This window comes from Rhinolophus sinicus, linkage group LG07, assembly GCF_036562045.2.
Source record: "Rhinolophus sinicus isolate RSC01 linkage group LG07, ASM3656204v1, whole genome shotgun sequence".
NCBI lineage: Eukaryota > Metazoa > Chordata > Mammalia > Chiroptera > Rhinolophidae > Rhinolophus > Rhinolophus sinicus.
In genome coordinates this window covers 88,753,363-88,780,339 of record NC_133757.1, presented here as the reverse complement: position 1 = coordinate 88,780,339, position 26,977 = coordinate 88,753,363, and the positions used below count along the sequence as shown (strand labels likewise).

General features: G+C 53.7%; 2 protein-coding genes across 8 annotated transcripts in view; both read left to right on the top strand.

Moving 5' to 3' along the window:
- NPM2 (nucleophosmin/nucleoplasmin 2) overlaps window positions 1-12,612 on the top strand; it is a 47,999-nt gene extending 35,387 nt beyond the window's left edge. For 4 of the 6 annotated variants that reach the window (XM_019744643.2, XM_074338267.1, XM_074338269.1 and 1 more), the window contains one exon: window positions 1,846-1,980. The gene's annotated coding sequence lies outside the window, so the exon portion shown is untranslated. Of the gene's footprint in view, window positions 1-1,845; window positions 1,986-12,474 lie in introns of those variants that run through there. The other 2 variants (XM_074338268.1, XM_074338266.1) reach the window with 2 other exon arrangements.
- Window positions 12,540-22,967, top strand: DMTN (dematin actin binding protein). Of its 2 annotated transcripts, XM_019744650.2 has the most exons (15): window positions 12,540-12,680; window positions 12,945-13,019; window positions 13,413-13,568; window positions 14,421-14,465; window positions 14,836-14,935; window positions 15,322-15,378; window positions 15,607-15,759; window positions 16,288-16,412; window positions 16,996-17,101; window positions 20,511-20,575; window positions 20,747-20,795; window positions 20,980-20,987; window positions 21,169-21,234; window positions 21,505-21,585; window positions 21,751-22,967. In XM_019744650.2, exons 1-15 carry the CDS (start codon window positions 12,663-12,665, stop codon window positions 21,862-21,864), a joined length of 1,218 nt encoding a protein of 405 aa, XP_019600209.2. In that variant the 5' UTR covers window positions 12,540-12,662; the 3' UTR covers window positions 21,865-22,967. The 2 variants fall into 2 exon arrangements, with proteins under 2 accessions (XP_019600209.2, XP_074194372.1); XM_074338271.1 differs by lacking the exon at window positions 12,945-13,019.
- Window positions 22,968-26,977: the final 4,010 nt, after the last annotated feature.

The following is a 26,977-nucleotide window of genomic DNA, read 5'->3' as shown; positions in this document are numbered from 1 at the left end:
GAACGTGGGGGCGAGCTCAAACACAGACATGTGAAATCATCCACGGTCACAGCCTGAGAACATTACAGTCTAAATTCTGTCCTCTCCTCAACACCTCTAGTAGAATGTTCTCCACTCCCCGGCCAAGCACAGTGGGTTCTAGTGGGGAAGAGCACATGGGGCAAGGCAATTGGAAAGGGCTGCGGTTTGCATGATCTTTAAGAACAAGCAGGATTTCAGCCAGCAAAGACCCACAAGGTGAAAATACCAAGAGTGAAAACAGAATGAGAAGCATGGCCTTGAGGCAGGAAGAGTGAGGTGTGTTCAGGGGAAGGTGAGCCATTGATCAGTTTGGCTACAAATAAAGGTTTGCATGGAAGAGGGGCTGGAAGTGACTGGGTCACATTATAGAGAGTGTGGTCTTTCTGCTGTGGCAGGGAGGAGATAGTGTGGGGCTTTGAGAAAGGGAATGAGCAGATGCAATTTGGGGTCAGGGTTGGGGTAGCATGCTGGAGTCAGGAGATAAAGGGTCTAGTGATGGCAGGGGGACATACATTCCAAACTCTGATGAGAACAGGTCCCTTCCAGGCCCTGGTTTTTCCTTGTATTCCTCTGGCCCAGTTCTCTGTCACCTTTCCGTTCTCCGTAGGTGCCCAGATGCCCTAGTCAGCCTCCCTGGGAGTTAATGTTTAGACTGCATAGGCACAGGGAGGGTCCCTGGTGTTTCCCTTCCGGACAGGTTCATGCATGAGGCGGGGCAAGGGGCACTGGAGTGAGACGGAGACAGATGACAGAGCAGCCTATTGCACCGGCTCTGGGGAGGGGGCAGGCAGCGGGGCCAGAGTCCAGTCAGGACATCTGGCACCAGTGACCTTGCTGGGGAAAAGAGTTAAGAAGTAGGTGTCCCGGGCCTGGAACGGCCTGCCTTCCAGGGGCAGGAGCCCCAGTGCCTACTGTGGACTCCTGTGCCCATCCTCAGGGCCCCAAGACAATCCTGAGCTTAAAGGTACGCTAGTCCTGTTACCAGCGTTCTGGGTATGGCCAGGCAGGGCCCAGGAAGCCCGTGGTGGTGGTGGGGGGGTGGGGGGGTGGAAGCAGAGCAAGTATCTCCGTAGGGTGAAGCCAGAGATGAGGTGGAAATGGAGCATGACGGGCTAGAGAAGGGTCTCCTGGCCTGAGTGTGCCCTCTGGACCCCACCCCCAACACACACACACACACACACACACACACACACACACACACACCAGGATCCCTCTCATCCAGAAATGACCTTGACAGCTACCATGCCTCAGGTCGACAGAGGGAGCCCTAACTCTGCAGTCCCCTTGGTTCCGGGCTGGCTGGCTGAAGATTATTCCTGCCCAAGGTGGCTCTGCCAGTGGAGGGACATTCCTCCGGAGCTGGTGGCAGTGGGACTGGGCCTTGTGGGACTGGACGAGCACTGTCCCGGGCTCTGACTTTCCTGTAGGTCGCGGGGAATGAGAGGTTTGGGGACAAGGAGAGGTGCTCAGGGACAGCAGAGGTCAGACGGGCAGGGTTTCTGGGCCTGAAGTCGAAGCCATGTGCCTGCCCCAGCCATGCCCAGGAGCTCTCCTTCCTGCCGGAAGCCACCCTCTGACCCTTCCATATAGGCTCCCTCGTTCCTTCCTTTGTTCCTATTGCTCTTCCTCAACTCCACGCTGAGCTATCTGGAATGGGGGACGCTGCCCAGGACTGCCTCCTTCTCCAAGGCTGGCCTGCTTTCTGGCCCTGAATTAGGGTGCTCCTGAGGCTGCCCCAGGAACCAATCCCAGAGCCCTGTGGAAGGGGAGAGTGGTGGGGCTGGGTGGGAGACCTGGCTCCTGAAGCTTCCCCACCCACCCCAGCAGAGAGGCCGACCTCAGGCCCCCTCCCTCCATCACTGAAGAGGCAGTAGGAGCCACAGCCGCCTCCTTCCCCCTCCCTGCCGCCTCCTCGGCTGAGCCGGCAGGTTGTCTTGGCAACGGGAGGCGGAGTGGAGATGCGCCGAGGGATGGAGGTGTATGTCACTGAGGAAGCTGCCGTGCTCCTGCCCCACGCCCCAGGCCCTTGAAGGTACCGTGAACCCTCCCCATTCACCCCTGCCTTTCCCCTTTACCTCCCTCCCCCCAACCCATCATGCTTGTTTCCTTGAGGAGAACGCGCCCCTCCTTCCCAGACCCTGCCAAGACTGTTACCCATTCCTCATGAGCCATCTCTCTCCAGGCCCCTGTCCACAGCTGTCCTTTCCAGCAGCAGCTCATTCCAGCCCTACCTCAGGGACCCTTGCACAGGAAGACAAACCTCGTGGGGTGGGGTCTGGTGAGGGGTGAGTGAGAGCAAGGGAGGCCCCGAGGTAGTGGGAAAATCAAGGGTCCTAAAGGCTGAGGCATAAAAGCGCCTGGCCCTTGGTTTCCTGGACGGGAGGAGGGAGGCAGTGCAGGCCTGGGGTGGGGCCAGGGCACTAAGGGTGGGGTGGAAGGGAGAGACAGCAGAGAGGCTGGCGGAGGCCAGGCTGGTTACCCAGAAAGGCCTGGTTCCTCTCCTCCAAGGCTGTGGCCCCTCCTGCGATATCAAAGGTACACCCCTCCCAGATCATCTCCGGGCCTTTTCTTCATGGCTAGATGGATCCTGTGTTCCCCCCACACACCTCCACCGTTCTCCTACCTTTCCTCAGTGCCCTCTCCCCCACCATATGCAGCAGCTACGCAGACTCTGTCTGCTCTTCTCAGCCACTCAGCTACCTGCCTTCTTCGTGCCTCCTTTCTTTCTGGAGCCCATCCTTCAAGATTCATCTCTGTCTTCCACTAATCCAGCCACATCCCTCCCTTCCTGTCCCTACCTGTCCCTTCCTGTCCTCTTCTCTTCCAGAAAGAGGTCCCGAGGCATACTCTCACTTGTCCCCCGAAAGACCCTCCCCTCTGATTTTTCATTCAGATATCCCAGAGCCCCCTCCCCAGTTTCTAGATTTCCTTAATGACAGCTGATATATCAGCTGACCGGCTATGGGCAGTGGTTACCAGGGCAACAGCAAGGGCTGCCTAGGTAGGCAGGTCTGCCAGGCAGAAGTGGAGAGGAGGCTGGGGCCAGGGTCAGGGTCAGCTGGCTGGGCTCCCTCCCCTGCCTGACCCTGGGGGTCACAAACTGGGCTCTGCTCTGAACCCAGAGGGAACCAAAAGGCCAGTGACAGGTCTTCCCAGAGACAGGGAAGGCACATCCCTGTAATTCTGTGCTGGGACCTGGGCATCGCCTAACAGGAAGGTCCCTTTTGATGAAGTTGCCCTGGCAAGAAATGGGGTCTTTCTCACTTGAAACACCACGGCTGTGCTCTGCTACATTTCCCAAGGGATTCAGGTTCCCAAAGGGCCAGCCCCAGCTCTTGTTCTAAGGACCTGTTTTTCCCAGTCTTCCCATCCGTCCTTCCCAGGAGAGGATTAATCCTTAGATGACAATTTCTGGCATCTGTGCCCATACCCCTAGCCCTTGGCCTCCGTGCCCTTAGGGACCCCAGAGGCCTCCGTGGCTGCTGTTAGGTGCTGAGTGGGAAACACAGCTGCTTGGAGAAATCAGGTGTCGTCATCCCTTGATTATCAGTACAGCTCTGTCACCCCCCCACCCACCCACTCACTCTGGCTGTTTATGAGGAGGCTCGAGGGGCTATGTATGTGTGAGCGTGAATGTTGCAGGGCTGGGGGTGTGGGAAAGAGAAAAAGGCCAGCGGCTGGCCCAGACTGCTTCCGATTCTGCTTCGTCATGATGCCGGCTTAATGCTCCTCTTGTTTGAAATGGATTGAGCTGCAGCGAGCGAGGTGGAAGGGCAGACACATACAAACACACCCTGGGCTGGCCACACGCTATCAGCTGGAGGTGGAGAGCGTGAGGGGGAGCCAGCCGCCCGCCTGCTGTCCTGCCCACCTGCCTGCCAGACGCAGACTCCCCAGCACAGGGATCCAAACGCCAGGCTTTTGGAAGAGCAGGGTGGGGGCGAGGGAGGTGGGGGCCCAGAAGGATAGGTCTTCTTCTCCAGCTCCCCACCACCACACCCCAGCCGGCTCTTTTCCTGTTAACTGTGCTCCGGAAAAGCTCAGCTGGATTCCTGGAAGAGATGCCTGCTACCTAGGACAGGCTGGGCCCCCGGGGGCCTGCGCCTGTTCCTATCTCGCCTTGGGGCTCAGGTCTGGGCCACACTGTCTGGGAACAGGTAGGTGGCAGGGTCTCCCACTCGCTTCCCCTCTGTGGGGTTTGGGCCACAGCACCAGCCTGGGGGAGAGGCTCTGGAGAGGGTCCGCTGTGGCCCCTTGTTCAGTGGGAGAATAGGCCTGGGTGACCAGACCCTGGGAATAACTAGGTTTGATCCGATCGAACAGCGTGCTGATTTAGGGAAGAGGGGCTGGGGTGTTCCATGCTGTCACCCCGTGCCCCCTTCACCTAATGTGTGGGCCAGAAGTCCAAGTGATGGGACGGCCCCGGGGTGGGCAGGGAGCGCTGTTCCCTCTTTGCTGAATGACAGGGAAGGGAGAGATGGGCATTGCCAGCCCCCCTGCCCTCACTCCGTGGGTACTCTGGAGGGGGAGCAGTTCACACAGAGGCCTGAACGCTGTTGGTGTGGGGCATGCTGGGGGTGGGGGGAGAGGGCCCTGGGGAGCGCCTTCTAGACCTTGGCTGGCCAGGCTGGAGGACGGCCAATGCAGGATGAGGTTGGGTGGCAGGGCGTGGCCACAGGCCTGAGCCCAGCTCTCCCGGAAGGGGCTGGGGGCTGAGCAGACACACAGGCCCTGAGGACCCAGAGGCTCCTGTGGGTTCTGCCCGACAGGCCAAGCAGCCTTTCCTGGGCAGATGCACCTGGTGTCTCCCTCCCAGGGGACCGTGTTGCCAGGGTGCCAGAGTCAGGGGAGCAGGAGCAGGTCTCGGAGACGAGGCAGTCCTGCTTTGGGAATGGGTGGCACAGGAAGCCCCCAGGGGATGGGTCACTGTTGGGGGCTGTGTGTGTGTTGCTGTACACGTTCACAGCTTGGGGAGGGGGTGTCAGCACATGGTACAAGTGGCTGTGATGGGGAAGATCGGTGAGTGGGTGCAAGGAGGTGTCAATGGCACTGTGTGTCATTGTGGGGGGGCCCCGCTGGGAGAGTGGGGGCGTGATCTTGCAAGCAGCGGCATGAGTTCTGCAACGGTGTTTTGGTGTGGGCTCTCCTGCCTGTGCCCACGTGTGAGTCTCACATCACGGCTGTGGGCTTCTTCCTGGCCAAGTGTATCAAACACCTGGGGCAGGCTGTCCCCCTGGGCGTGCAGGTCTGTAGGAATTCCTCTTTCAGAGTTCCTGTATGTGTGTAAAGGCCAGAATAGCAGTGTTCCGTAATTTAGAAGCTGACTTTGGGATGCAAGGCCCCTGGGTGTCCCCCAGCCTTGTCAATCCAGCTCATACAAGTGACACCACAACCCGCCCACAGGACCCGCTAAGAATAGATGCCAGAGCAGGAAAATGCTGAGGACCAAGCAAGCCTGAGGGGCAGAAGGGACACAGAAAGAGGGTCTCCTCAGAGGGTAGATAGAGAGGAGACAGAAACTCAAGTGAGAGATCTAAGATGAATAGATGCATGTCTGTGGGGCAGGCGGGGATGCCTGGGCCCAGTCCTGCTGTCATTAGGAGTGAAGGGAAGCCAGGGCCTTGTGCAGATGGGCTCTCAGGCCAGGACCTAGATTCTGGCCCACTTGCCCCTGCCTGGTACTTCCTAGAGTGTGAGAGAGTGTTGTATAGTGTTCACATTAGAGGAAACACCAACCCCAGTCCTAGCAGGCAGAACAGGGCTTTGGAAATCGGGCTGGGAGAGAAGGAGAAAATGAGAGAAGAGGAGGGAGTGAGGGCTATGCCAGCCTTAGAAAAGGCACAGGCCTCAGGCTTGGCCAAAGTGAGGGATGCTGATGAGCCACTGGCCCAGAGCAGGGAGCCCTCCTCTGCTAGCCTCACGTGCTTTTTGAGGGAGCATGGGTGCCCCCCCACACATACACACACAGAGCCCACTCTCACAGCAGGCCTCAGCCTCCCTGCTCCCTCCTCTGGTCGGAGCCTGTCCGGCCCTTCCCCGCTCCACCCTGGGATGCTGTTTTGGGAACTGGTGACCTAGCTGGATCCTGCCTTTATTTCTGGCACTAAGTTGTTGCCACAGTAACGGCGGGGGTGGGGCCAGGAGCGGGAGAGGGTGAAAGGGAAACAGATGGAGGGAGGAATGATGAAGAAAGTAAAGAAAAAGGGAATGGAAAGCAGAAAGAGCGGGGGCTGGAGCAAGGACCTTAGTCACACTGTGAATGAAACTGGAGGAAGAGGGGAGGGCAAAGTTCCTGCCCACCCTGAACCCAGCCCACTCGGAGGGCTGGCCTCCTTTCATAGCGGGTTTACTGTCTGCACCAGGCTTGACCCTGCCCAGGGGCACAGAGCCTGACTCCTGCAGCCTCCCTGCTCTGTGTGCACAGGCCGGGCCAGCGAGCAGGATTCTGGGCAGCTCCCCTGTGTGAGGTTAACACGTGGGCTTCCAAGTGCCAAGTTCAGATGAAGTGGGATTGTTGGGGACCCCTTAACAAGAGTATTCCTTGGTGTTGGCCTGAGACAGACCTGGGTAGGAATTGCAGTCTGGCATCTGTTCAGGTGGCCTTTAGCAAGTCAAACCCTCAGCCATGGTTTCCTCATCTAGGCGGGGGAAACACTGGCTTGTGTGAACGCAGAGAGGATACAATGGAGCGAGTGACCCAGGGAGCTGCTGCGGAGTAAGTGGTGGCTGGCTTAGGGTAGGAGCAGAGGCTGGGCCAGAGGACCCAGGCTGCGGGCCTGCCAGGGGAGCCTTCATTTCTACAAGCCACCACCAGGTCAGGTCAACCCCTACCTGGAGCAAGACAGAGTGGGGATAGGTGGGCCGGCTTATCGCCCCATCCAGGAGCGGAGAGGCTCTGGTTGCCATGGAGATTTGGGTGGGCAGCGTGAGGTGGGGCTGGCTGGTAGCTTAGATTAGACAGGCCGTGCAGCTAGGGGAGGGTGGGGTGGACAGGGAAGGATGAGGAGCTCGCTGCTGGTGTGTGATGTGGGGAGGGGGAACCGCGGAGATGTCCCTTCCGCCACCTGGCCTTGCCTTCCTCCCAGGTTCTTTCCCTTCCTTCCATCCTGCCCTCCCTTCCTGCTGCAGCCTGGCCTTGTGACCTTTTCCATGAGAGGTTGCTAGGACCTAGGGAGTGCGAGTGCATAGGCAGAGGGTAGGCGAGGGCTGGAGGAGGCTGAGTGAGAGAAGGCGTGGGCTTGGAGGAAAGTAGCTTCGCGCTTCGGTGGAGGGGGCTGCGTGTAGGCGGAGCAAGCAGTTGCCTGCATGGGGTAATTTGAGAGAAGCCAAGAACCCCCTCTTCCCCCCCACACACATACACTCTCTTCTGCCTCAAAACGTTTTCCCTGCCGGTTTAAAATTTCACCAGTAAGACCTCATGCCTTAAGGCTTAGCCTCAAGTTCAAATGCAAATGCCCCCAGAAGGGCAAGGTATTAACAATTTACCGGGGTGCTTTCTGAAGGTACCGGGTGGGAACAGGTGTGAGGGTCCTAAAGGACTGTGGCTCAGGGCGAGAGAGGAGACCTGGAAGCTGAGGGGCAAGACCCAGCACAGGGGATGGGCCTGGGGTTGTGCACAGCCATGGATAAGAAGGGGCCAGGGAGCAGAGCAGAGGTAGCAACATTTTGAATCCTGTCTCTGAGCAGCTGTGCCTGTGGGGCGGGGTGTGTGCATGTGGCTGTGGGTCTCAGTGCATGACATGTACACCTGTGACAGGGCTCCCTGCCCCCCTGGCCTGGCAGTTACCCCTGAGAGGCAGTCATTGCTGCACTCTGTGTCCTCCCCACCCCAATGGGTGGTCAAGGGGAGGGTACCAGGGTCACCCAGGTGCACCCCAGCCTCCAGGACATGTGGAAGCTCTCTGTTCTCCCCAACCTGCTCAGCCACCCACACTCCCCACCGTGACCCTTCCAAACCTTCTCTGCTCTCTTCAACCTCTGCCTAACCCACCTGTAAGATCTACATAGGACCTCATCGCTCACTTTTCAGAAGAGCCTCCCAATTGGCATTGACCCCCCCTAAAGGACCCTGTATGTGGTTACCCCACTTTTTACCCCATCTTCTCCTTGTCAGGAAGTGTGGTTTCTCCTTGTCAGGAAGTGTGGATTGGGTCCCTTTGGCCTGCTGAACGGGGCTCCTGCTAGGTGCCCCCTCTCCCCAGCAGCCACCATTTTTTCCTCTCTACCTTTCCCTCTGCCTGCAAACATGTCAAGTCTCCCCTTTCCTTAAAAACCTTCAGCCAATCTCACCTCCTCCAAAGCTACTCTTCCTAGCCCCATCCTGCCTTTCTATCATACTTCTCGGAAGTGACAACCCGCCCCCAGACCTGTGTGTCCTGGCCAGGCCTGCCTGCTCTGTGTCTAACAAGGAGGCCTCACTATTCCTCAGAGACCGCCTGGCCCTGACATCCACCCTGACGAGCTGTCATTCCCTTCGGCACTCGGGCCTTCTCTGGGCAATGGACCCTGGGCTTCTCGACATTTTTTCTCAGCCCCTCCTTCCCTCCCTTGCCCATTCTATCTCTCAGTATATTTATTGCACACTCCTTGTGTATCCAGGCCTTTGTGAAAATATAAAGAATGACTAGACACACTCCCTGTCCCCCAAGGAGCTGGCCATCTAGTTTCCTCCCTCCCTTTCATGCCGCCTCTGGCTACCTCTTTCCTCTAGTCCCCTGGGTGTTTCTCAGGGAGCTGTTTTTGACCTTCTTTCTCCCTGGGCAACCTCATGTGCAGACCACCACCATTAGCTCAAATAGCTCCTAAATCTCTATTTCCAGCCTGCCCCCTCCTCAACCCCCGGATCCCCTGGACATTCCCACCTGTTCACATTCTGCACCCACCTCAGCCTCAAGCTGGCAAAAGTGAATGCATTGCTTCCCTTTTCCTGTCTCTCGGGCTTGCCAACTGCCCCTCTCCTGGGGCTCTCCAGATCAAGTCCTATTTTGTACATTGTGCCACTAGGATTTCTCCCATTTGCCCCTTTCCATTTTTGGCCCCATGCCCAAGTCTAGACCTTCACAGTCTATGGTATCTGAACTGCTGCCATAGTTTCTTGGCTAGTCTCTCTCTGAACGGCCCACTTTCTGTGCAATCCATTTCCCAGGCCACACAGCCAGATTTATTTCCCCAAAGCACTGCTTGGATCTGTCACTTCTTCGTTTACAAAGTTTCTAAGCATTGCATGGCCCCTGTGGCTCACAGAACACGATCTAAAGCCCCTAGTCTGGACTCAAGGCCTCCACAGGCTGGTCCCCACCCATCTGCCCCAAACGTGTCTCAACCTCATGAATTCTACGATTCAGCCATACATGGTGTTCCAGAGACACACCCAGGGCTGCTTGTGTCCCCACTTTCGCTCATGCTGCTTTCTCTTTCAAGAATCCTGTTTTCCATTTTTGCATGATCTCACACAGAGCATCTTTCAAGGCCTACCCCACCTACCTGCTCCTCTAAGAAACCATTTTTATTTTCTCATCTGGATAGCCCAGGCAGGAGTGATCCTCTGCTGTGACCTCTCACAGCCCCTTACACTATCTTATCTGGCACATGTAATGTTTCGCTTTGCACAGGAGTTATCTATATACATGCCTCATTTCTGGAGGGGCAACTAGCTCCTCTGACTCATCTTTCTCTTCTCCAGAAGACTTAGCACAGAGTGCTGTTCTGTGGTCATTGTATCTGGTGAATGGAGGGATAAAACAATACATGACTGGATGGGTGGATGGATGGATGGATGGATGGATAAATAAGTGTTTGCCTCTAGGGCTAAGCCAAGTGTATAACTGGTTTGACAACAGCTGTTAATAAAGATTAGAGAGGCGTGCGAGGCAGCTAACTGCTCTTTGAATATGTACTGGAGTTTATTCTGGTCATCAGATACCTACTTAAGAGCATTACAAAGTGAGTGCTAAGAAAGCTGGAGAAGGAGTGAAGCTCTGAAATGGAGGCTTTCCATGGAAACCATACACCTAGTATGACTCTGATGGCCAGAGTCTTGTCTTGGAGAAGTCTTGGCTCTAGAATTCCAAAAAGAACTGAGAAATGTGGCAGGTTCTAGTCTATACTCACGATGTACCTGACACAGTATTAGGTAGGCACTCTGAATCATGCCAATACCAAAGACGCACTCATTTTCAGTTCCATGACTCTGGACAAGTTTTTAAGCTCTCAGAGCCTCAGTTTCCTCATCTGCAAAATGGGTCTACCTTATGGGGTTGTTAGGGAGGATGAAACAAAATAATCCTTGTAAAGTGCTTATCAAAGTACCTAGCGTGAGTATGCAAAACATGATAGCTATTATTATTGTTTGTTTTGCCCTGCAGAAATTAGCAGTCATTCTAGTTAGCAAAAAAAATATGTTCCCATGTCAGGCAACATATAATCAAGGACTAAGTTACATGGTTCTCTTTTTTAAGTCTCACTGGAATTCAGAGAAGGGTGAGGACTAGAATAGTAAGGGAAGCCTCCCAGGGAAGGAGGTTTTAGGACGGACTTTGAAGGATGGGTGGGAGCTGGGAGAAGAGGAAGTGGAAGGGCATACGCAAAAGCAGGGAAGTGGGAGTGAGGGCTGCTTGTGCAGCAAGCAGGTGGTTTTGGTGGTGGAGAGACAGTGAGCAGAAGAATGGCCTGATACAAAATAATAAGTGATAAGATTGGCAACACCAATGACCTCAGTCTTCCATGACTCTCTGTCCTAAAGAACGGCTACAGAAAAACCATCTAAGTTCATCAGTCCCTGTGGAGATAGAAATAATAACTAACACTCTATCTAGACTTTATAATGTTTTGAATAGTTCACATGTTATAATTTAGCTGATATTCAGAGCAACCCTATGACACCATTTCACAGATGAGAAACACAAGGCACAGAGAGGGTAAGTAATTTGCCCAAGGTCGCACAGCTTCTGAGTAGCAGAGTCTTGTACTCACCTCCAGGATCTCCCATCCCGAGTCCATGTTCTTAACACGTTGCATACGGCGGGGTTTAAATCCCTCATACCCCTCTGTTCCGGCAGGTTTTTAAAAGAAACTACTTTAAAATGCACTCTTCTCTTTAAAGCATAAATGCTTCTATGTCATTTATTACTTTTCTATAAATAATAGATTCTACAAATAAATTATTCTATATTCTATAAATAATTATTCTACAAATAATTCAATAAAATATGCAAAGTAAAAAGAGTCAACAGTAAAAACGAGAATTCTCGTTATCCGTCCTTAACGCATGGCTCAGAAAAAAAATGAAGATTCTCATGATCCGTACGCAACGTGTTAACCATTACATTATGCTGCCTCTTCCCTGGACCTCTGGAGCCATCATCTCTCTTCACTTTATGGTATATTGCCAGCAGACAGAAAGACAGTCCTACTGCCAGCATCACACTGCAAACTCAGCCAGGCATTCATTGAATGGTTATTATGTGTCCAGTACTGGGGCATGGGGGTGGGGGAGGGAGCATTGCTAAGGGAGTTAACTGAGGAAGGAGAAGGCATGGATGGTGGCCCCAGGGAGCTCCTAATCTACTGCTGCAGACAGGACCTAACTCACTAGGAACAAAGGGAGAGCAGTGCATACTAGGGTGCCTTCCTGCTGAACCAGGGGGCGCTAGCCTGCAGTGAAGTAGCACTTCAGAGGGCAGCCTCAACACTGACTAGCATCTGAGAAGGTTGTGGGCAGCTGGGATGGGGCCTTGGCCCCAAAGGGTGCTTTACCAAAGGTCTGCAAGTGAGTGAGACTGACTGCTGTATAGGGACAGGCATGGGGCCTCCTCTCCCTTCCCTTCTTCACTGGGGGGGGGGGGGTTACCCAGGGCAGGAAGGGTGTGTGTGTGGCCGAGCAGCAGCCCCCAGCCATTGACTTGACCACTTCATCCCAAGTCGGCTTCGTTTTCTGTCCTCTCTGCCCCGTGTGTCCACCAGATAGGCATTACTAAGTTCCTCTGTGTTCAGCCTTCCTGGGGTATGAGAGTGTGGGGCACAGTGGACAGTAGATGGAGGAGCAGTGGGAAGAGGGGCCAGCACAGAGCCAAGGAGAGAGGCGTGGCAGAAGCCGAAGGGGGGTGAGAACCTGAGCCTGAAACTGGCCGGCAGCCCAAGGGCAGGGCAGGTGGTACGAAGCAGGGATGTAGTGGCAGCAGTCGGACAGCTGACCCCTGCCGTCATTTCCTTTCCAGCCAAAGAACAATGGCACAAAAACAAGTGCAGCCCTCCGCTTTCCCGCCTCCCGGTCCACAGGCGCACTTGCTTCCCCAGGCTGAGCGAATGGAAAGCCTGAGTCCTGGGAGGGCCCGGCGCCCTTCCGCCCCGCTCTCCGGAGCCCGGGCCCAGCGCGAGGGGCTACCCAACCCCAGCCCTCGCCCGCTTAGATCCGGGCTCGACAGCCTGGCTGGCACGTTCTCCCTCCTCTTCCAGGCCCTGTACTCAGTCAGCTGCCTGAAGAGTCACCGAGGGATGAGGACGCTACAGCCCAGTGGGACGCCCTTTCTGCACTCGTGGCCACGAGCGCACGGCGACCCGGAGCCTGGACAAGCCTGACGCCCGGTCGTCTCCCCTCGCGCACAAGGATCTGCGAGTGACCCGACCGGCCATCTCCCTACTGGATGGAACGGCTGCAGAAGGTGCGCGGGGCTGCATCCAAGCCTGGGTAGTGAGGGCCCGGGTCTCAGGGTGAGTGGGGCCAGGCTTCCCGCCGAGGGTCAGGTCGGGGTCAATGGTGCCACCTGGTGGTTGCCCGCAGCACCGCACCCTGGAGCCCCAGAGGCCTAGGGAGTCCTCTCCGTCCTCGTCCACCCTCCTGCGGCGGGTCCTGCGCCTTTGGAGACCCCTACCCGCGGCCCTCGCCCGCACGCACATTCCCACGCCCGCCTTCTCACTCTCCCCAGCAACCACTTACCTCCCCCGGGAGCGTCAGCTCCTCCCGAGACTCCAGTGTTCCGGGCTCTCCCTCCAGCATCGTGGTGAGTACCTCTGCGCCACCAGCACCCTCAGGCTGGGAAGAGGGAGGGGTGGACAAGCTCACTGCTGGGCGGCTTCACTCTGCCTCCCTGTGATGGTTCTGCAGGGCTGGTGGGCAAAGAGCACCCCAAAATCCAGAGACGGTTCCCCGTCTCCCGTTCTCCTGGTCTGGTCCTGTCTTGTTATAGCCAGCGTACTTAGTGAAAGACTATGTCTTTTAAAGGGACTCTCTTAACCCTTCAAAATACATAATGGAATTGTTAACTCATAGGAGCTGACATCTAAGAAGGCTGCCCGTTTTCTTCCTCCTAATACATTGCAAGTCTGGCTTGTAAGGCCAGGATCCCAGGTGAGCCTTTCGACACATCTGTTCTATTGGCACCATTTTCCTTCAGGCCAAGATGGATAATCAGGTGCTGGGCTACAAGGACTTGGCCGCCATCCCCAAGGACAAGGCCATCCTGGACATCGAGCGGCCTGACCTCATGATTTACGAGCCCCATTTTACCTATTCTCTCTTGGAACACGTGGAGCTGCCCAGAAGCCGGGAGGTGAGGTCGGGGTAATGTCCTCTTAGACAAGACTTAGAGAAAGGGCTCCTCCAGACTCGTGGGGTGGGAGGCAGAATCTCTGTCGTGCTTTATTTCCTAGCGGCCAGACTCCAAAACAAGAAAGGGAACTGTGCACGGGAATCAACCAAGTGTTTGTAGAGAGCTGGCAGATGAGCCGCAGGGTAGCTCACGTAGGGAGCAGGGGAGGCCATGTATGAATGGCAGCGGCACAGAGGGGTCATGTAGGAGGAGGGTGGCAGTGGTCAGAAGGACAGCCGATTTGTGGAAAACGCCCAGAACACTGAACTCGGAGGCCGGAAATCCTAACTAAGTGACCTGTGTGATGGGGTGGTTTCAGTTTCTCCTTCTGTAAAATAGCTGATATCTCTGCCCATCCACCTCACCAGGTGGTTAGTGCATGAGATAATCATGTGCTTTGTAAGTGGTATTCGAGAAAGAGCATCATGGCTGAGCAGTAAGATGAGGCCAGCCAGGAGCCTGGACTCCATGCCGGGTGCCGTGGGTCTGTCCTTTCCACTCATTGCCAGGCTCTGAGGACAGGGCCACAGACATCTTCTGTTGGCCCTCAGAGAGCAAGCACACTACTCCAGGATCTGGGGCTTCTTGGTGTGTCCTAGGGAAAGACTTAGGACTCTGCCCAGGAGGGTACGAGAAGGGAGAAGGACGGAGGGCTAGTGTTGGGAACTGGCGAGGGTTGACAGAGAAGAGGTGGCACAGACATTGGCTGGGCAAGGGTGCAGAGTTGGGTTGGGGATACAGTGGCCCCTCTAGGGGACTAGGGATGAGGGTTTTATCCACCCTGTCACTCTGACCAGCTCCTCTCCTTTGCAGCGCTCTCTGTCACCCAAATCCACATCTCCGCCACCTTCCCCAGAGGTGAGTCTGTACCACACCTGCCACCTGCCCAGCCCTCCTCTGACAAGCCCAACCTCCTCCCCCAAATGCGTCCAGACAGGGCTCTGCAGAGCCCAGGGGATGATGGAATCAGTGGCCCTCATCCTGTCTTTGTCCAGCTCTGTCCATCTGTCCCTCTGACCCAGGACCTCATGTAACTCTTTGTCCAGGGTCAGGCACCATCAGCAGTTGAGTCTTTGGATACCTTGCTCTGCCCTGCGGTTGGGGGCTTGTGGGCTGCTGGGGTGGGAGGACAGAGCTGGTGGAATGAGGTGAAGCCACGTCTACAGGAGGTGGAGGGAGTAGGGTAGAGGACCTGGGAGCTGCAGTAAACCCCACTTCTGCTCTGCAGGTGTGGGCAGAGAGCCGGTCCCCTGGAACCATCTCTCAGGCTTCAGCCCCAAGAACCACTGGGACCCCTCGGACCAGCCTGCCCCATTTCCACCATCCCGGTAGGTTTTACTGTCAGCCTGGATGCATCCTTTCCCTGGGACCTCTTTTCTCCTTCAGGAACCTAAGCCCCTTGCTCTCCGTCCTCCACTCTCTGGGGTATATACTCCCCACAGAACTGGCCGGACCCCCTTATGCCAGGACCCTGACCCCAACTCCCAAAGATGATGGGCCCTGTCGTGTCTTCCCTCCCACCCAACAGAAAAGTACAAAAATGCCCACCTCTTAGGGACCATTCTAGGAAATCGGGTTCTGTCTTGGCTACTGAAAGGAGCCCATGAATTTCTTACCTTCTCCCATTCCACTTGCCTCCATTCTCATCCCTGACCCAGCCTCCCCCGCCATCAACACGTCCTCCTTCTCATCTGCTCTTGTTCCTTCCCCACAGAGACCACCCGCCCGGATTCCAACATCTACAAGAAGCCACCCATCTACAAGCAGAGAGGTGAGGTTCCCGGAACTGACCTGAGCCCCCTTCCTGCCACATGCTAGAGGCTGTGCCGAGGCCTGGGAGGGGATAGGAGAATAAGTGTCCTGAACAGTGCGTTCCCTTGCCCTGTGCTCCTCCCTGTGTGTTGTTTTCACATCCACAATCTCACCAGTGTGAAGGGGGGGAGGTGAGGGAGTTGGGGGCTGGAGGCATGCATGGGCTGACCCTGACCTCCGCCCACAGAGTCCATGGGAGGTAGCCCTCAGAGCAAGCATCTCATTGAGGACCTCATCATCGAATCATCCAAGTTCCCTGCAGCCCAGCCCCCCGACCCCAACCAGCCAGCCAAGATCGAAACCGACTACTGGCCGTGCCCCCCATCGCTGGCTGTCGTGGGTAGGAGCAACTGTTGGAGAGGGGAAAGGGAGGCTGGGACACCACCTCACAGCCCCTGTTGAAACCTCATGAACCCACCCCCCTCACCCCACCCCCACTTCCACCCTATGTCCTATGGTGTACCCTGCAGGCTCCTTGCTCTCCCATCCCTGCGTCCCTGTAGCTCTGGTGTCAGTGGCCCTATTTGGGGGTCATTCATCACTCTCCATTCTCTTATTTGACTATTCTACAGACACTTGTCACACTGCTACTGTGGCCCAAGTTCTGTGATAGGAGCTCCGAAAAAGAGAAAGAGAAATGCGACGAGGTCTTGGTCCCCAATGAATTTAAGTTGTGTGAGTGTGTGTGGCCCACACAGCCTCACTGCAAGACTAGACAGTGTTACTGTTACTGTATTCGCTTGTTTAGAGATAACTTGTAGTGTTTGCTTTAAGGTGCAGCCCAGGGCCACGCACACAGTCAGCACCGGGTAAATCCTTGGTAAGCGCATGGTTGGTTGACGTGCCTGCTTTTGCCCCTGTTTGCCAGAGACAGAATGGAGGAAGCGGAAGGCATCACGAAGGGGGGCAGAGGAGGAAGAGGAGGAGGAAGATGATGACTCCGGGGAGGAGCTGAAGGCTCTCAGGGAGCGTCAGAGGGAGGAACTCAGTAAGGTAGCAGCGCGACACCCTCCACCCAGGCCCCCTGTGTCTTAGCTGTTCCCCCTGGTTCCGTAGCTATTCCATTCCAAATGGGTTGGTGCCTGAAGGTCATCCTGGTCAGAACCTGTGAGGAATTCCCCTTCTTTCCCAGGACTTCATGCTTCTGTGGGGGGAATGCTAGTTAATATTAGGGTCAAAAGCACGGGACGGGTGGTCCCACCAGTGCCAGGATGAGTAGTTCCTGGAAAGAGGAGAAAGGAGAGAGAACAGACTGCTGGTCTCCAGGGGAGGAGAGAGCGTATTGAGAGTCATACAAAGGCCGCATGGGCTAGTGCTTTGGGCATCGTGACCTGGGATGGAGAGGCCCCTGGGGTAGAGTTACACTGAGCGGCTCTGACTTCTTGCTCTCAAGGGTGGCCAAACCCAAGTGACAGTGCATTGGACCCAAATGACAGACTCCACGGGCTCCCAGGTGTGGCCCAGCCGCTCAGGAAATCTGTCCCCACAGCTGCTGCAGTATGCCCAACTCTGAACCTTTTGGAGATGAGAAATGAGTACCAAAGTCTTGGATCCATCTCCCTTGCTTCCTCCCCAGGTTACTTCCAACCTGGGAAAGATGATCTTGAAAGAAGAGATGGAAAAGTCATTGCCTATCCGGAGGAAAACACGCTCCCTGCCTGACCGGACACCCTTTCATACCTGTGAGTGCCTCGAAGGGAACTCGGAATCACCTGGCCAGACCCTGAGGCCACAATCGAATAGTCTATTGGGGCGGCTTGTCATATGCCCTGCACTGTGCTATTGCTGGGTGTAAGAGACAGAAAATTCGGTAGCTGGCTCCAGGCACACACGCTGTCCTAAGGGCAAGAATACCAGTCATGGAACAAGACTAGATGATAAAAGATAGTATCAGCTAAAGCAGAATTAGCGAATGTTGTTTAATTTAATAAGCATTTATTGAGTGTCTACCATGTGCGAGGCATTGGAGATTATCAAAAATGAAAAAATATAATCCTGTCCTTCAGTAGATTCCAGTCATTGGGAAAACTAACGTGGAAACTGGGGTTTTGATGTGGAAACTGGTATTCTGGTGAGATGAGAGGTGCACTGTGAGTGCTTTGAGAGTCCTGGTGACAGAGGGTTCGGGGTGGGGGTGCTAAACTGAATCTTGAAGAATGAGGGGGAGAAGGGCATCGCAGACACTGGGGACCATGTGGGAGCAAAGGCCCGGCACAGGAAACCTAGCCAGCGTAAAGGGCCTTCAGGAGCCTGGAACCACAGAGCCCAGAGTGGCCCATGCTGTGTCCAGTGCTCTGAATACCATGCTGTGAACCCCCTGAGTCTAGCCTGGACAGGACTTCCCTAGAGCATGGCAGAGGAGAGGGGAGATCTGAGAACACAAAACTACGAGGAAGCTACGAGGTCTCCAGAAGCCTGGCCTTAGAAGCCACACAGCATCCTTTCCACTGCATTGTATTGGTCAGAGCAGCTCACTGGCAGCCCAGACTCAGGAAGGGGAGAGATCCACTTCCTGATGACAGGAACTGCACAAAGGCACGCGGGCTGTGGGGCTGGTGTGGCGGCCATGTTTGGAGACAATCTACCACACATTCCGGTAGTCTAGGCAGGCCTGAAAATATACACAGCTCCAGAGAAGAGGAAATGCTTTTGGAAAATATATAGGAGAGCAAATCATCTGAACTCAATGGCTAGTTGAACGTGGGAGGCAAGGGGGAGACGAGTTGGGGTTTTGTCTTGGGTGCTGACAAACCTGGAACCGAGATGATGAAAGAGGGCATGTTTGGGGGCACAGATGAAGAGACTGATTTGGGACGTGTTGGGTTTGAAGTGCATGTAGGTGGGAGCTGAGTTTGACCAAGTTGCAAGCTTGAGGCGTGAGTCAGGCCTCAGATAGAGCCTGCAGCTTCTAAGTAGTAGCAAGACTGTCAAAAAAATGCAGTTGTGCAGAGAGAGAAGAGAGGGGCAGGGATGGGAGCCAGGCTGTATCCTGAAGAGCACACACGTTCAGATCCTGTTGTAGGTTGGTTAGGAGGAGGTTGGGAAGGGACCCAGCCTCAGGACATGGGGTGGCTTTGAAAGGTCTCTCTCTCTGAGGGCTGGAGACTTGCTCTGGGAGCAGGCCATGTTAGAAGTGGAGGTCATCTGCTGAGCAAAAGGAGGTGGAGGCTTGCTGAGATCGGGGAAGATTTGGAATAGCTACTGCAGGGATAGGGAGCTGCCGCAAGGCCTTCCATCTGGAGGGATGATAATCCAAAGCTTGCAGGTGAGAGGGGAGCCCTAGGCTGATCCAAGCAGAGTTTGGCGAGGCAGGTGCTGCAGGATGAGGGCCCAGGAGAGCGGCTGAGAACCGGTGAAAACACTTATGTCCTCCACCACAGGCTGAAGGAAAGGGGAGCGGGGGATCAGGACACTCGAGGTCCCCAGGACATGTGCTGGGAACGAGGCTGAGGGGAAGCTGCAAACAAAGGAGGATGCTGTGGCCACAAAATGGGACCCCCAGGCTTCAAATGTCAGGGTGAAGCAGGTGTGGCGCACAAGGCCCAGGGGGGAGCCATGGTAGGGGTTGCCTGCTGTGGAGTGTAGGGGAAGGCTCCTGGGGTGGGACCATAAGGTATGTATGTGGCTAGGACATCCACGGGGTCACCGAAAGACCAGGATGATATTTCAGGATGGGTGGGAAGTGTTACAAGCAGCCTTTTTAGAGAAGAGGGATCACATCGTTAAGGCCTGAAGAATGAGGCAGATAGAGAGATGCCCCACTGAATTTGGTCTGTGTCCCACCATAATTTGATTTTCAGTCAACATTAGCCCTCTAACTTCCATTTTGGCCGTGCAAAGTTAAATAGCCAAATGTCTCCATCACCATCATTTTTGGCGCCACTGAATTTGTATGTGATCAAAGATCATAGCATTGCATGGGTTCCCATCCTCGCTAGTCAACCTTAACAATTTCAGAATTACGAACAGACCTGTCACACTGACTTAAGGGTCACATCGAATGGTCACTTTCAAACATAAATAAGCATTCTACAAGGGATTTGGAATGAAAATCTTATGTGCCTTGTAGGTCACAATTCTATCAGTCAGTTGAAGTAGAAATGTATATTTTATTATCCCAGAAGTGAAATGCTTCAGTAATGATAATGGTGAAAGCAGATAATTCTCTACACAAAAAAATAAGTATGAAGTATCTTAAAAATTGAGATGTAGTAAGAAAAACACAGGGCCCCCAAAACACATTTTATTCTCACCAAACTTCCAAAGAAACAAATTTTATAAGAATGTTTTAAGAAGACAGTTCCTAAAAAGAAGAAAAAGAAGAAGACAGTTTCTTATCATTTTGCGTCTGTCAAGGCTAAACATTTAAAAAGAAATGCTGGTCAAACTGATCGCTATAGAATGCCAACCATTTCTAGTAATTGGAGATGAAGGAGTTTTGAGATGTACCCAAACTATTAAGAATCTTAGGTACCAAGTTTTCCTAACCAGTCTTCTTGAATTATAATCTTCAGGGCTTGAAAGGTAAGTGATATTAAATGTGCAAATTAAAAGTGACATCTGGTCATGCAGATGTGAAATATATTGACTGCTGGTGCGATCTAGCCATTGACGATGTTGAGAAAATTATTGTTTCTGGATTATAACATCAAATGTTTGAAACGCTATGGCTGACACTGCTAATAAAATTGTTATAATTCGATTATTTTGACAAAACGATAGATTTCTTTTTGTATCCCAGAGGTTCATTTTACAATGGTGAGCCTCCTCATCTGGCTTTCTCACTGGCTGACTCTGGATGTTAACACTTGGGCACTTGGCCCAAATGTATTAGGTTGGTGCAAATGTGATTGCGGTTTAAAAGGTTAAAAATAATTGCAAAAACCGCAATTACATTTGCACCAACCTAATACATTTGGTGCATTGTGTTAGAGAGAGGGAAGGCAGTAGAGATAAATCAAGGCTGCTGGCACTGGGTTCCCCCAAGTCCACCCCTTCACTGCCCTGCCCCTGGTGGGGGAGGCCAGGGAGGGAGCCCTCTTAGGAATGAGTCCGGCCAGGGAACTGAACGGACCTCTCGCTGTCTTCCAGCCTTGCAAGCGGGAACATCTAAGTCGTCCTCTCTCCCCGCCTATGGCAGAACCACCCTGAGCCGGGTAAGGTCCCAGACCAGAGGTCACAAACTGCATGCGGGGGAGGGTGCAAAGTGTGCATGTGGGGGCCTCTTAGCTACTTGGGCAACCTGGGGGAGCGGGAAGACCCTTAAAGTGAAGGGGACCCATGAGGAATGCTCCAGCTTCCTTCTGATCCCTTTGTGTCCTTTCTAGCTACAGTCCACAGACTTCAGCCCATCTGGGAGTGAGACTGGAAGCCCAGGTGAGAGGCAGGGCCGACCTGAGGCCAGGCCTGCAGGGAAAGAGGCTTAAGCAGGCCCCCAGGGCAGCCGTGTCTGTGACGTGGGCAGGGCTGTGTGGCTGGAGGTTGGGGAGGCTGAACTGGCAGGTTTGGAGGCCTGCTGACCTCAGAGCCACCTCTGAACAATGACTCTTCTTTCCCACAGGCCTGCAGGTGAGTCCCTTCTGGAGGGGAACACGTGGAATGCCAGAAGCCATGGACGGGTGACTGGCAGTGTTGAGGGCGGTGGGCTGTGGGGCCACAGAGTTGCCTGTTGAGGACATGAGAAGCCCAGGGTAAGGCTGGGGAGGTCTCCCTGCCCCACTCTGGCTCACTGCGGCTTTGGTCTCCCCAGAACGGAGAGGGCCAGAGGGGGAGGATGGACCGGGGGAACTCCCTGCCCTGTGTGCTGGAGCAGAAGGTGAGGGGCAGTGGCAGAGCCAGTGGGTGGTGGGCAGAAGCATCTACAGCGGGTGGGCCAGCTCTGGGAGAAGCCAGGGAAGTGAATGCGCTAAAGGGTCCTCCTGGAGTTGCTGATGGGGATGCATCAGGGAAGCTGGGGGAGATGGATGGCAAAATGGCATGAACCCAATGGCCCCTGCAGGCTGATAAGGGGGCCTGGGGAGTTGATGGTGTTACACTGACAGGGAACGCTATGAGCCTAAGACTACCCCCATCCCCTGACCCCCAGATCTATCCCTATGAGATGCTGGTGGTGACCAATAAGGGGCGAACCAAATTGCCTCCAGGAGTGGATCGGATGAGGCTGGAGGTATGCAGGGAAAATGCTCTGCTGTGTGGGTGCAGGGGCTGCTGATGGGGAGCCGCCCCTGTCTGGTGGGAAAGGTCTTGGCCTCTTGTTGTGAGCGCCCTCCTTGGCCACTCAGCCCAGCCCCACCCGCCCATCCCTAAGCAGCTTCCGTGTCTCCTCCTGCAGAGGCATCTGTCAGCTGAGGACTTCTCCAGGGTATTTGCCATGTCTCCCGAAGAGTTTAGCAAGCTGGCTCTGTGGAAGCGGAATGAACTCAAGAAGAAGGCCTCCCTCTTCTGATCGCCCCCACACTCCGTAACTGGCCATCACCCCAGCTGCTTCAGGGCTCTGGAGCAGGAACACTAGACCCCAAAGCATCATCTCGTGGGGGAGCAGGGAGGTGGGCAGAGATGAGGTTTGCTCCATTGCCCAGGTCGAGGGCAGCCCAGGCCTCTCAGTGCTGAGTTGTATTGACATGGAGTTTCTTCCTATAATGAGCCAGGCCTCCCCTCATCCCCGGTCCTTACTGCACAGGGCAAACCCAGGCTGGACTCCAGCACACACAGAGTTAATGTCTGCATCCTCTCGCTGCCCCCACCCCATGTAGAGAGGTCCTCAGAAGAGAGGAGACGTGAACATGGCACTTGGGGATCAGGCCTTTGGATGTCTTGACCAATGGCTGGGTAGAACCCTCAGGCCTGGCAGGAAGAGATAAGGGTGGGAGGCAGCAGGCAGGCAGGGAGAGCTCCAGGACCCAGTGTCTGCCTAGTTCTCCTCCTTGCCTCACCGTGGAGAGCTTCCTGCACCGGCCTCCCACCTCTCTGACTCCAGCAGGAGCTGGCTCGAGCACAGCCTCCAGCAGGGAGACCGCCTTGCCCTCCAGCTTATTCTGTTCTCTCCTTGCAAATCCTATGCTTTGAAGCCTCTTGCTCAGCCCTGTGGCTTCCCCAGAAGCCTTGGCTTAGAGTGGAGATGTCGCCTATACAGAACCCCAGTCCCCCAAAGGCCTCCAGGCAAAGTCAGCTAGAACCCTACGTTCTGGTACCCAGGTCCTGGGCAGAACCAGGCGCCCCTCTGATGGGAACAGGAGGCCGTGCTGAGTGTCTTGGCTACCAGGTCCCGCCCATACCCCTGCATCCCCACCACGCCTCTAAAGAATGTAATTTATTGGGGCACCCCCAGTTGCTTTCCTTACCTAACTCTCTGCCCTACCTTAATCACACTCCCAGCTTTCGTTCTCTACAAATACATATATGTGTACATAATTATATATATTTTTTGGCCCAGACCTGGGTTTTGTTCCTGCCCAGACACTGGCATCCCTTTCCACTGTGTGTGTGTGTGAGATGACGCTGGGGAGGGGAACGCTGCTTGGAATTAAAAGGTTGCATTGGGTCCCCAAATCTATTTGTTTTTTATGAGCCACTAGGTCCAGAGAAGAGGAACAGATGACACCGGGCTGAGGGTTCACATGGGGGCACATAGGGTGGAAGGAGGTAGAGAGATGCTGCACACACTGCCCTTCCCCAACCTGGGCCAAGCCGGGGCTGGTCCAGCAGGGTGCTGTCTGCCCCCTCTCCTTCAGGGGCTATGTGATAGTGGATGGCAGAGGGGCAGAAACACACTCTGGAGCCTGACAAGAGAGTCTAACCTAGAAGGGAAGGCTGCTGTGTCCTCCCCGAGGCCCTAAATGCTCCCCGTGGCAAGCAAGCTCATCAACAGCTGGTATGACTGCACCCTCCAGCGCCACAGATACTCACAGTTCAGTGGGAAGGCCAGACACACAGAAAAGGTCAACAGGGTATGAGTAGGCGGTGCGCTGACTGGAGGATCAGGCAGAGAAAACTAAGGAATGGAGAAATGATGAACTCGAGCTGGAGCCAGGGTCAAGTGGAGGCTGAAGGAGGAGTAATTTGGTCTTGGTTGATTTGGCAAGGACTTCCGGGGGGAACAGTCATGGAACTGGGTGTCGCAGGGGTGGAGGGGTGAAGATTTGATTAGAAGATCAGGAAGACTTTGTTGTGGGTGCTGGTGGGTGGAGTAAGCAGCTCACCTACCTGGAACAGCGCCCAGGTAGGGGTAGGTAGAGAGGGCGTGTGGTCAGGTGCCCAGGTAAGGTGGAGGATGAGGTGAGTTGGTGGGGACCCCGGTGTGAACCTAAAACTGGAGCTGGGACCTGAATCCAGTCTTCCACCCCAGGACGAGTTTCTATCACTTTGGCTGAAACAAAAGCAAAATAGATACGAGCCACTCAAAGGTGAATGATGATTGTAAATGGTTGGAGTTCTGTTACATCCACACATTGTTTTATCCTCTAACAAACCCATGAGGGCAACAGCACAGGTCATTTTAATCCTTTCAGGGAAGCAGAAAATTGTGGAATAGAGACATTTCATCTAAAGCCTAAAGCTATGTACAACTAATGAGTGGAGAAAGGAGACAAGCACCTGAGTTCCCTGACTGCTGACTCGGGACTTTCCCAAAACACACATGTGCTCCCTGAGGAGCAGCGGCAGCGAGGGTAGGAGGCCACAGAGGGAGGAATGGTCTCCACAACACACCCAGTGTGAGGCAACAGTGAATGTGTGCAGGGCTTACCTGTTCTGGCATGAGGGATACAAGGTAATGAGGCCAGCACCCCGGGGGCACCGAGTTCCCAGGCTCTTGAGCACCAACGTCTGCTGAGGCGGGATTTGATCCCAGGTCATTGGGGAATGCTTGTGGTGGGGCTGACTGCATGCTATGTCCTAAAGGATTTTAAGTTCTTGAGATTCAGAGAAACTCAAAGTGGAAGTCTGTTCCTCAAACAAAAGCTTAGGGAGAATGTCTCAGTGCCTCCTCCCCAAAATACACATGCATGTATACACATGTGCACACACGAACAAATGCAAAACTTTGGTGGTTACTTAATCCAGTGGTCTCCAATTTTCAGTAGCAAAACTTTTTGTTTTTAATTAGATCTTACTATTAGTAATTGGAATAAATTTATAAATTGAATTTTATAGTTAATTATTATGAAAATCATTGAGAATAAAGCCACAATGAATAAAAAGTAAGCTTTGGGCCGGCCCGGTGGCTCAGGCGGTTAGAGCTCCGTGCTCCTAACTCCGAAGGCTGCCGGTTCAATTCCCACATGGGCCAGTGGGCTCTCAACCACAAGGTTGCCAGTTCAATCCCTCGAGTCCCGCAAGGGATGGTGGGCTCTGCCCGCTGCAACTAGGATTGAACACGGCACCTTGAGCTGAGCTGCCTCCCAGATGGCTCAGTTGTTGGTTGGAGCGCAGGCTCTCAACCACAAGGTTGCCAGTTCAATCCCTCGAGTCCCGCAAGGGATGGTGGGCTCTGCCCCCTGCAACTAGGATTGAACACGGCACCTTGAGCTGAGCTGCCTCCCAGATGGCTCAGTAGTTGGTTGGAGCGTGGGCTCTCAACCACAAGGTTGCCAGTTCAATTCCTCGACTCCCGCAAGGGATGGTGGGCAGCGCCCCCTGCAACTAAAAAATTGAACACAGCACCTTGAGCTGAGTTGCTGCTGAGCTCCTGGATGGCTCAGTTGGTTGTAGCGTGTCCTCTCAACCACAAGGTTGCCGGTTCGACTCCCGCAAGGGATAGTGGGCTGCGCCCCCTGCAACTAGCAACGGCAACTGAACCTGGAGCTGAGCTGCACCCTCCACAACTAAGACTGAAAGAACAACAACTTGAAGCTGAACAGAACCCTCCACAACTAAGATTGAAAGGACAACAACTTGACTTGGAGAAAAGTCCTGGAAGTGCATGCTGTTCCCCAATAAAGTCCTGTTCCCCTTCCCCAATAAAATCTTTAAAAAAAAAAAAAAAGTAAGCTTTGATGAATATAAAAATTTTAAGTCAGGGGATTTATATATATATATATATATATATATATATATATATATATATATATATGACAGTTGCCCTTTTATCAAGTGGAGGATCTAATTTATTATTCTATTTGGTTGCATAGTATCGAGAAAATCCTAATTCACACAGGTAAGTATTTATAAAATTGTGGTGGTTTAAAAATGTACGTCAATCCGTTCACATTCTTCCTGCTGAGCGGCAGCTTCTATGTCCCCACTCCTTGAACCTGGGCTTAGTGACTTGCTCATTTAAAACTGTTTGCCCTGCAGTAGTCTTCTACCTTCATTTGAACTGACAGGAGGAGAGACTTTATTAAGAGGTCTTCTCCCAAATGAGCTAACCTGGCAGCAGAATGTAAACACGTCAGTAACTAACACTTTCGGCATATAACACATATAAGCGTGTCCACTATTATTAGAACTTTTAAAATAAAATTTAAAAAGTTAAGCCAAATAAAAAAGGTTATAGATTCCTGATACACTTCCACTATACCCTAGAATTCCTTGAAACATGTTGAGGGGGGAAAGCAGGTTTAACCCATCCTGCTGCTGCTTTTACCCAGGAGGAAGCAGGCCCAGAAAAGAACAGTGCTAACCAGACTCAGGTCTCTAACTCTCCAAGTTGCTTCTCAATACACAAAATAGGCTGATTTTCCCCCTTTGTTCGTATACATTTTGGCCTAAAAGACTCCTCTCATTTCTCATAGGGCTCCTCACCAGGGTATTTTCAGGCTAACTGTTTGAAAATATCAGTTTTTTCCCAAGCAGCTGTAGGAGAACTGAACTCCGAATCCTCGCTCAGCCTGGCTCAGGGAACCTCCCCAGGCAATGATCCTGGCCTCCCAGTGCCTCAATCTGAACCGCAGGCTGTACTCCACTGCACCCAGCCAGCTCTGGGCCTCAGCCCCTCTGGGGAATGGGACCCAAAGGCAGGGCCCGTGCTGTGGAGCCCCAAGACCCCACAGCTCTAGGTTCCATAGTTCTGTGACAGGGGTTACCTCTGTCCCTAGTGGGACCCTACATACCTTATCCTTTCATCATAGGATGTCAGAGGTCAGTAGAAATACATTAAACAGACATTAGTCCCATCTTTAGAAAGAATCTCTGTCCATTCCTGACGGGCTGAAGATGGTAGAGGGGGCAGCTCGAAGTCACTAAGGCCCTACCTTTGGACATTCCAGGAAACCCTGCTCTTGGTGAGAGTTCTGCCTGTGTAATTCTTAGCTGTAATTTTCCCAGGTGTGACCTCCCCACTGGAAACCCACCTTCTGTTTTCTTCCCTTGGTGTGGCCAGAAGGGCAAAATGGGCCACTTGTTACTTCCTGCGGGACCTCTGGACCAGCGCCATCCACGTCAAGTAACAAGCAACAAGTGAAATGAACTTTATTAATACACTATTTAACCCAATATACCTAATATATTACCATTTCAGCATGTGATCCATATAAAACCTCATTACTGAGCTATTTCACGTTCTTTCATGTTGTGCTAAGAGGTCACAATCCCGGGGTGTATGCACTTTACACTCAGCCCAC